This window comes from Heterodontus francisci, chromosome 42, assembly GCF_036365525.1.
Source record: "Heterodontus francisci isolate sHetFra1 chromosome 42, sHetFra1.hap1, whole genome shotgun sequence".
NCBI classification, from domain to species: domain Eukaryota; kingdom Metazoa; phylum Chordata; class Chondrichthyes; order Heterodontiformes; family Heterodontidae; genus Heterodontus; species Heterodontus francisci.
The window spans coordinates 22,045,813-22,056,439 of NC_090412.1; the positions used below are offsets into that span (position 1 = coordinate 22,045,813).

At 44.8% G+C, this 10,627-nt stretch overlaps 1 protein-coding gene across 1 annotated transcript; it reads right to left on the bottom strand.

The window, feature by feature from the left end:
- Positions 1-396: 396 nt before the first annotated feature.
- LOC137355372 (GRIN2-like protein) lies at positions 397-2,256 on the bottom strand. Its single transcript, XM_068020365.1, has one exon. It carries the CDS (start codon positions 2,254-2,256, stop codon positions 397-399), a length of 1,860 nt encoding a protein of 619 aa, XP_067876466.1.
- Between the last annotated feature and the right edge of the window lie 8,371 nt (positions 2,257-10,627).

Consider the following 10,627-nt stretch of genomic DNA (forward strand, 5'->3'; position numbering starts at 1 on the left):
GATAGTCAAAAGCATTAAGCAGAAGATATAATTTTGTCACTATCTCCAATAACAAGAACATTTCCTAAATCTTCCCCTGACTGATAACCTTGTACCTGCACCCACACATGCACCAAAACCTTCACCTTCATATCAGAATCGTATAATTTTATGGAAAACATATCTTAAATTTTCTGAAGCCCCTACCCTCTCCATAACATGTCATTTAGTTACCCTGATAAATATCTTGAAAGAACAATCAGTTTATTAAAAATATACACTTACTAAATAATGATTTCTGACATTTATGAATCAGCCTTAAGTTAGGGAGAAGCCAGAACTGGGCTTATGTTTTGGGAATACAGGTGAAACATCCATCAATGATGTGATCTACCCTTTTGCAATGGGTAATGTTATTCAGTCTATTGTTGTATTGGAACGCACGCACCATGTCGGATGCCTTAGAGTAGACATCATATTCCTAAAACCTGGCAAATGTCTCTTCTCTTTCGCTGGCTGTTCCATCACACATGTTCCGTCAACATGAGTACCCAACTGCTTCACTGTATTTTCAGCTGTGGACATCTTGTCCTTTTCATGCTGTTCTATCTGAATCTCCAGATGTTTCTGTATAGCAAGACCAAGGACCTCAGGATCTACAGAGGCCCCATAGACTTCCCATGTCATCCCTTTGTCATCCCATTGTACTTCTCGGACTGGGGACTCCTGAATCAGCTGGTTCTCTTCAAGGTTAACCTCTGGGAACATATGAACCAGGCGCCTATCAGTTGGAGACATGGGGTTGGTCCCTACTGACCTGTAGTCAACTGGCAATGAAGTCTGTATCTGTGCATCTTTATGTTCCAGCTGATGATGAAATCTAAGGGTCAGGTCTGTTACAGAAGTCATAGTCCATGTGTCTCGTGTTCTCACACCCACATTACAATTTGGATTGTGCTGCAGCAAAGGGTGAGAAACATTTTCCAGTTCCACTTTTTCCCTGTCTGAGGTGTGAGAATTCCTATCAATCACAGTGCGGACAGCTTCATTTTCTAGGGTTCCATGGCATTTCAGAAGATGCCTTGCATCCAACCTGGATTCACTTACTGAAGACACCAACTTCGGGAATGTCAGAATACCCGCAACTGGCAGTGGATGACAACATGCATCGACAACAGTTCCTCTTCCAGTTTCACTGACAGAACTGACTAACCTTGGAAAGAGATGGATAGCGGGGATTGGCAGAGAATGACAGTAAGCCGGAGTAGTGTCTTGTAACCTCAGATCAGATATCATGTGGCTTTGGAATCCAGTACAAGTGTGATTGTCCATTAAACTGTCTTGGTGGGTGGTAACTCCTTCCCTATATGCCACGTTACCCTGATCTGTGGTGATTGCCTCATTCCCAGTCACACTATTGCCTTGATATTGTCTACCAGATTCTTGGACAGCCATGACACCTGGATAATTGGGAGAACTCTCTGTAAACATGAAATGGCCCTGATGCATGGGATTACACACATTATTGGCTATACTATTGACTTGATGCTCAGCAATGGCTGCACTTTCTCTCACATTTTCCTGAAGCCCAACATCAGTTTCAGTCCCTGAAATATTGATCATAATCCTTTGACTACAATCTTTAGTCATCATTTCATCTTGAGGAGTTACACTATAGCCTCTGCCAGGCACAGTAGCTTGATGTACAGCAGTAGTCTTACTGTGCATGAAATTGCCTCGATAGCAGTTCTCCTTATAGCCACAAATGATGTCTGAGCAACTCCTGTGTATCATCTTAGCCTGCAATTTTCCCAAGTTCGAGTCTGCGTGTAACTTTGCGTCTGTGTCCCTTCTCGTGGATGAGTTCATGTTGGTGTGGCTGTTGGCATGGATGTTCGTAGCATCCTGAAATATTAGGGATTCGGAGACATGTTTGGGATCAGGGATGGTTCCCATTTGGAAGCAGCCACACAAGGGGATCAAAGTGAAATTATCTTGCAGTGTGAAACATGATGGATGATGAGGACGTCTCATGTCCGTTTCACCTGAGCTGCTTGGAGAGACAACACTACTGAAAGACTTCTTCAGTTCTTGTTTAGTCGTCGGCATTTCTCCTATGCTGCCCCTTCTGGGGAATAGGGTGTCAGAAGAACTTTTCGAAAGTGGGAAACAGTCTGGTTCCAGAGTGTTGTGACATGCTGTGTTCTGGGTTTCCTGGAAGGAATGGTCAGATAGTCTTCGACTGTAGGTAGCCATTCTGAAATGACACTCTGTCATGTTGAGAAACAATACAAAGAAGGAATAATAAGTCATGGATATGTATCTTTTTCCTCCTTCCCCACCACTCTCCCAGCAAGAAATTTTCTCCCACCTCTCCTGAAGGAAAGGACATACTGGAATGCATTTCCACAGGTACCAGTTACACTCTAGTTCTGGCTCCTAAGTCTCACTTGAGTGTCTTCAAATCATTTGTGGCCTTACCCAGAGCCCAGACAAGCAGTAATCAGTAGCAATCACTCGCCTGTTTTTCTTCCCCTCACTGACCCAGGGTCGCTCAAACTAATTGCAGCACGCCTTACTTCCATCTTAGCTCAGGCCAACGAATCTAACACAGACCAGGAACTTATCCTGGGATCTTGAAATCCAAATGGTTTGGTTACACAGTGTTTCATTTTGATGTGGAAGTCAAGGAGTTTTTAAGTCCATGAATTTAGAGTCATGAAATATTTAAGAGGAAAACTATCTTGTCCATTCAGATCTTCCATGCAGAAATACCCAACAGTCTCCCCACCATAGCATCCTACTGCTTCTTAAATGGTTCAAAGGTTTTTGCCTATACTACTGTACCTGGACACCCATCCCCTGTGCTGATTGGTCTCTGTGTCCTAAGTTTGCCTTTAACTGGTTTGAACATCTTAAAATCACAGTCCAGATTGAAGTAACATTCTGGATTTATCTTCCCCAGGCTGTTTACTAACTTATAACCCCCGATAAAGTACCCTCTCAGTTGTTCCTTTCAAGACTCTTCCTCGATATCATTTTGAGTTCAAATTTGTTCCTACGCTTTCTCAATAGATGCACTGTCCCAGTTCCATCCCCTTGTCTATGCTGATCTCAACTGGAACAGTAGTTCAGGTGCTACATTTGGCCACAGTGCTCCTGGGTTAGAGAGAAAACTCAGCTAGAGCTCCCACTTCTGATTGCTGTCCACTCATCAACGATGGCAAGTTTGCACTTACGGACTTTGGGTGGACTCAAAGAATTGGGCTTAACAGTGATCCCATCAATGGTCAAATAGCTCTCCAGATACCTAGACCTGGATATTAATGGTTGGGTTATGGTGGTAGTGGGGTGGGCAGAATTTCAGATGGGAAACCCAGCAGTCTGGGTTTTAACTCTGCAGAACCTCTGCAGCCTCACAGCTCCAGCGACCCAGGTTCAATTCTGGGTACTGCCTGTGTGGAGTTTGCAAGTTCTCCCTGTGTCTGCGTGGGTTTCCTCCGGGTGCTCCGGTTTCCTCCCACAGCCAAAAGACTTGCAGGTTGATAGGTAAATTGGCCATTATAAATTGCCCCTAGTATAGGTAGGTGGTAGGGGAATATAGGGACAGGTGAGGATGTGGTAGGAATATGGAATTAGTGTAGGATTAGTATAAATGGGTGGTTAATGGTCGGCACAGACTCGGTGGGCCGAAGGACCTGTTTCAGTGCTGTATCTCTAAATCTAAAAATCTAAAACCTTGGCTGCAGGAGCAGTTAGGTCCAATCCCCGACTCTGAAGGGTCTTTGTATTGGGGAAGGGGGCCTGTTGGCGTTGGGGAGCTTGGTGGGATGGGTGGAGACACTCTTGCTCATCCTGGCCAACAAGCTGTGCTGCAAAACACTTAGCTTCTCTCCAGAGTTGTCCTTGCCTCCCATCAGCCGGGGTTTCTGAGACCTTGAAACCTGGTCAGCCACTGGTAAACCTGCAAAGCAGGTTAAATCAGAGGCTGTTAGCCTCATTAAAATATATAAATTGCCAACTCGCCTTCTGGGAGTCGGTTACCTGCCTGCCCTTGTCCCACATCCATTAAACCCACAAGTGGACAGATTTGGGTCGCGTTTGAGATTTTAAAAATTTTAACATTTGGCTTGACCCCAACACACCCATTTTTGGGGGTTTCAAATTCACCCCTCACTATCAAGGTTCACTGACAAATAATGGCCACTTGGGCAAGGGCCTGGAGCACTGACTGTATTCACAGAAACCTCCCAAGGCAAGAGTCAGTACCTTCAATGGAGGATGGGAGAAAAGGAGAGAAAATGGGAAAGCAGGTGCAGGTAAAGGCTTAATTTTGTACGCAGACCCATGAATTAGATTTAAAGAAATGAAACATGCTGACAGGTTGGAAAAATCACATTGAAGGTAAGTGTTATACAGAGCACAATGGACAGCTCACAGTCAGTTCCACAGAGATTACTGGGGCAAGAGCACACTGGATACACGTGGTAATGGGCACACAGGATACTGGACAGGTGGTATGAATAATTAGCTTTGGTATCTGTATGGCATCAGTAGGTGGTCTGTCTGTGTCAGTATGGTGTGAGTGTCCATAAGGTATGTGTGTCAGTGTTTTGAGTGTGTCAGTGTGGTATATGTCACTGTGGTGATGTGTGTCAGTGTGGGTCAGTATGGTGTGTGTGTTTGAGTGGTGTGTCAATGTGATGTTTGTGTCCTTGTGGTGTGTGTCCATATGTGTGGAAGCCAATGTAACCGTGGGAGAATGAATGTAATTAGACGGTTATTGTACTCATGCGGTATAGAATGGGCACATGCTGGGAAATGAGGATGAGAATCAGAGCCAGTGTGTGAGAGATAGAGAAATTGGGATCAAGATGGAATCTAACCAGTATCGGGGTGTGAGAGTGTTAGCATGGAACAATCCATAACGACACAGAAAAGTGCTAGGGAAGGGATGGAGCATCCTCAGAGAAAGTGATGAGGTTACCATGAGGGCCAGGCAACAGCACAAGGGGCCAGTCAGGCTGGACAGGGAGATTGAGAGCCGGGCTGTGAGGGATTGGGGCTCCTGTACTACAGGCCCAGGCAGAGAGGGAAGGGAGAAGGGATTTGGAGGCAGTAACAGATGCAGATTCATTCATGGAGATCCTGTGTCCCGACAAGCAGGGACATCTTGAAAAGCAGCCTCCATTCTCTGATCTAATTCACCCAGCCCACACTGGGAGAAAGCAAGACTTGCTATTTATTCCATCTGTGCTCAGCCATTTAACGAGGCGTCATCGACCCAACAAACCAAGATCGATTCCCAGGGGTTTTGCTTTTTGAGCAATATTTTTTAAAAAAACAAGCTAAACATACCACCGAGATGATGATCTATTTGTAAAAGCAACAGGCCTCTTACCTGCTGATAACATCCCCGCACATAACACGCCTCGTCTCTCAACAAGCTGCAGCTCAGGTCAAAACACACATTAATTATTGTGATTAGAGCGCTAAGAATTGGGAGAGTAAACCGTTCCCGTGGAGTATCATCAAATATCTCGCCTTTCGCCGGTGCCTGGCCTCAGTGACAGCCTCTCAAGAATAACAAAACAAATAATAATAAAATGATCAAAGGATCAGCAGTTTTATCAGCCACCTGGTACATTGCTGAAGAAATCCCTCTGGAACGTTCTGCCAGGCAACAGCACTCACCGTTTAAGGGGTAGGGGGAGAGATCCAGGATATCCACAGCTTAAATTAAAGCCCCTTGCAATTATTAATGGTGTTATTTGTGTGTGCTTTCTCCCCACCCTCAGTGTATTCTGGAAATGAGAAGTTGGAATAGCAGCAGGCCAGGCTGGCTAAGGCACACAGCTCCCGTCTTCCACCAGAGCTCACACCATGCAGGCGAAATGGAGAGAGAGAGAGAGAGAGGGGATAAATCTATTGTTTCATCCGATTAATGAAGACAGTGCCGGGCTGCTCTCCTAATGCCGCCCGTGTGGCAGCAGCTCTGAGCAATCAGGTGGGCTGGCTCTCTTTTCATTTCATTTTCACTCAAAAGTGATTCATGCCGACTGATTCCCAATTCCTAACCGCCCCCCCCCCCAACCCCCGCACCCTTTCCTCTCCATCTCTACATATCTCCCCAGTATCACCTTTATGTATCTCTATCTGCCTCTTTGCATCTTTCTCTCTCAGCCACTGCTTGCAAAACCTTTATTTCTTTCTCTGTGCAACTCTGTCTCTGATCCTTGCCTTTCAATCTTCCTGTTTAACTGTATCTGCTTCACCTTCGCTGCTTTGTGTTCTGTACCCCTTCCTGTCTCCATCCCCACCATCTGATACCCAGCAGTGTTTGCTGCATTTCCACTTTGCCTTACTTCCTTGCTGTGCACCAAATGAAGTGAAAAATAACGAAGCCATCGCTATCAGCCTTATGTGTATTTAATGTGATGGTTCAAATGCCTGCCGTGAAATGGCTGCTGTGGAGATGATATTGCTACTTTAAGAAGAGATAATTGGGAATGCCCCGCATGTGTCCAGTGCAGTATTATTTTATTGTTGTGGTAGTTTTAAATCCTACTTATTGCCCATTCAAAATATTTGTGTGCATATATATATATATATAAATGATACCAAGGTGATAATTCAAGACTCAGAGTGCAGGGAACCATCAGACTGCAAGTGAAAAAGAAGTGAATAACTTTTAAATATAATTACATAGAACTTACAACACAGAAATAGCCCATTCAGTGTTTATGGTCCACAGACGCCTCCTCGCACTCGGCATATCCTTTTATTCCTTACTCCCTCATGTACTTATCTATCTTCCTCTTAAATGCACCTCAACTGCTCCTTGTGATCGCAAGTTCCACATTCTAATGACTCTCTGGGTAAAGAAGTGTCTCCTCAACTCCTTATTGGAGTTTCTTGCTGACTATCTTATATTTGTGGCTCCTAGTTTTGGACTCCCCCACAAGTGAAAACATCTCTATAATTTTATAGATCTCTATCAGGTCACCTCTTTTCTAGAGAGAAGAGTCACTGACTGTTCAATCCTTCTTCATTGTTGTTCCTTGCAGTTCTGGTAACATTTAGTGCAGATTAAACTTGGACTTTGAGTGGGGAAGGAAGTGTGAGAGTAGGGGACCAGGTGACAGCAGCATTAGGGCTGAGGATAAGGATGACTTTTTTGCCATTTCGATGTTGCCCTTGGATCAATTGGTAGCTCTCTCAACAACAACTTGCATTTATATAGTGCCTTTAACATAGTAAAACGTCCCAAGGTGTTTCACTGGAGCGTTATCAACAAAACCTGACAGCAAGCCACATAAGGAGATATTAGGACAGGTGACCAAAGGTTTGGTCAAAGAGTTAGATTTCAAAGGAGATTCTTAAAGGAGGAGAGAGAAGCAGAGAGGTTCAGGGAAGGAATTCCGAAGCTTTAGGCCCAAGCAGCTGACAGCCTGGACGCCAATGCTGGAGAAATTAAAATCAGGAATGTGCAAGAGGCCACAATTGGAGGAGCGCTGAGGGCGGTGGAGCTGGAGGAGATTACAGAGATAGGGCGGGGTGAGGCCATGGAGTGATCCAAGCACCAGTGCAGGTCAGCGAACGCAGGGATGATGGGGAAATGGGACTTGTTGCAAGTTAGACTAAGGGCAGCGGAGTTCTGGATCAGCTCAAGTCTATGAAGGGTGGAAAATAGGAGCCCACCAGGAGTGCATTTGAATAGTCGAGTCTAGAGGTAACAAAGGCATGGATGAGGGTTTCAGCAGTTGATGAGCAGAGGCAGGATCTCCAATAGATAGGCGTTGGTTCAAGGCTGACTCCAGATACTTGTGCATATAATCCAGGCTGGCATTCCCAGTGCAGTACCAAGTGACAACTGCACTGTTAGAGGTGCTGTCTTTCAGATGAGATGTTAAAACAAAGCCCCGTCTGACCTCGCAGATAGATGTAACAGATGCCATGACAATATGTGAAGAAGAACAGGGAAGTTATCATCCTGTCCAATGTTTATCCCTCAACCAATATCACTAAAACAGCTTATCTAGTCATTATCACATTGCAGTTTGTGGGGCCTTGCTGAGCTGCAATTCCTGCATTACAACATTGACCACAGTCCAAAAGTAATTCATTGGCTGCAAAGTGCTATGATGGTCCTGAGGTTGTGAAAGGCACTGGCAATTCTGGCAGTTATTGTCCATCCCTCATTGCCATTGAGAAGGATATGTTGGGCTGTTTTTTGAATGGCTACAGTCCATGTGTTCAAGGTACTTTCAGAGTGCTATAGGTGGGAGTTCCAGAATTTTGGCCCAGTGACGATCAAGGAATGATGATATTTAAGTCCAAGTTGGAATGGTGAGTGCCTTGGAGGGGAACTTGGAGTTGATGGTATTCCAGTGCATCTGCTGCTCTTGAGGTGGTGGAGATTTGGGAGGCGCTGCTGAAGAAGCCTTGGTGACTTGCTGTAAATAGTACACATTGCAACGATGATACACTGGTGGTAGAGGGAGTCGATGTTGAAGCCTGTTAGAAAAATGCAAGACATTTCAGCCATCCATCCAACATTGTGTCTCCCTCCAATGATTGCAGGTAGGACCAGCCAATGACAGCAGCATCAGATAGGGGGTAGCATCTGCTGCAGGAGCATCCTATGATCTAGCACAGGACCACCTCAGTCCCAGGAACCCTCCCATTGACACCATTCCCTACCACCCCAGCCTACTGCCTCACCTACTCCTTCCAGTAACAAGAAAGAGCACAAGATTAAAATGCAAGATGCACAAAACACACAATAACACCTGAGCTATAGCAATCAGCTATTTTAAGCAGGCCTTTTCTCTGTTTAAAATAAACCAGTTAATGCCTATTTAAAAATATTGCATATAGTGATGAGCAGCAGTCACCATGATGCCCCCTTGTGGTCACATACTCCAACAGCCATTGTCTATGCTCACAAATGAACATCAGTCACGGGTAAGATACTGAGGTTAACTGTCACCTGTGACACTGTAGCTCAGTCAGATGCCAGCAGAAGAGAGAAAAGGAGAGAAAAAACGAGCTGAGAATTTTTTAAAAATCAAGAAATAAAATAAATAATGGGTGAAAGAATAAACAAATGAATTACAGATGAGCAAAGGAAGAGAATATTCCTTGTACATCATTAAATTGTGCAATGGATATTATACGAGACTCAGAAGAAGTGCCCAACTGGTACAGATCTGCATGTCATGGCTGGGGCATGGAAATTGTGAGTGAAGCAGAGGACACCTGCAGAAGTGTGTGCTCCTCACTCATGCACATGTACTGTTTTCAGCCTTGGCTGGGGAGGCAAGGCAGTGAGAAGAGAGACTGGGATGTTCCCATGGGAAAGAGGAAAGCAACTGTAGCTGGTGACCGTGCCATCTAAACTCTAATCAGAGTGCTTGTTGCTATGGACAGGTGAGAGGTGATAGGGATGGTTCCCCCTTTTTCACCTCTCAACTGACTGAAGACACGTACTTTTTCTTAAATAAGGTGTTTTTTTAACCCGAGTGCTTTAATTTGTCAAGAACAGACGAACGACAGGTTTTCTCATAAATTTAAAAAGAAAGATAAATGTTTATCGTACAACACCTGAAATATATGCAACAACACCCACTCTCCTACTCATACAGATACAGACACACACACGCTGAAGAAAAGATTATAAAGATAATATGCATTCGGTCTGATGATTTTTAAAGAGTTAAACTTGCTTTCCCCCAGCGTGAAGACTTAAAATGATGCAGGCCTACAATCTTTTCCCTTATTCACTGAAGAAGGACTTGGAAGGTTCAGAAAGACAGATGTGCTGTTGCAGACTGCACTTGCTATATTCCAGCCAAAGGTCAATGACGAAGTCCTGGTCCGATTTCTCAGGTAGTGAGTTCAAACCCTCCAGTCTCTGCCTACATATAGTTCAAAGCTGGTAATCTTAAGCAAGGTCATTTCTCTTCGATGGCATAGATGGATCTCCTTTGTCTGCCCAGAATATACCTTTATTAAAGCTCTTTATCAGAAACCTAGTTCCTGTCATGTGACCATAGTTTCTCTTTCCATGGCCCTCATAAATGGTTTCTGATGTTTAGGCCATTGTTAGACAACGAGGTCCGGGTGTCAAAGAACAAAGAAAGAACAAAGAACAGTACAGCACAGGAACAGGCCATTCGGCCCTCCAAGCCCACGCCGATCTTGATGCCTGTTTAAACTAAAACCTTCTGCACTTCCGGGGTCCGTATCCCTCTATTCCCATCCTATTTATGTATTTGTTAAGTTGCCTCTTAAACGTCGCTATTGTACCTGCTTCCACCACCTCCCCTGGCAGCAAGTTCCAGGCACTCACCACCCTCTGTGTAAAAAACTTGCCTCGCACATCCCCTCTAAACGTTGCCCCTCGCACCTTAAACCTATGTCCCCTAGTAACTGACTCTTCCACCCTGGGAAAAAGCTTCTGACTATCCATTCTGTCCATGCCACTCATAACTTTGTAAACCTCTATCATGTCGCCCCTCCACCTCCGTCGTTCCAGTGAAAACAATCCGAGTTTATCCAACTTCTCCTCATAGCTAATACCCTCCAGACTAGGCAACATCCTGGTAAACCTCTTCTGTACCCTCTCCAAAGCCTCCACATCCTT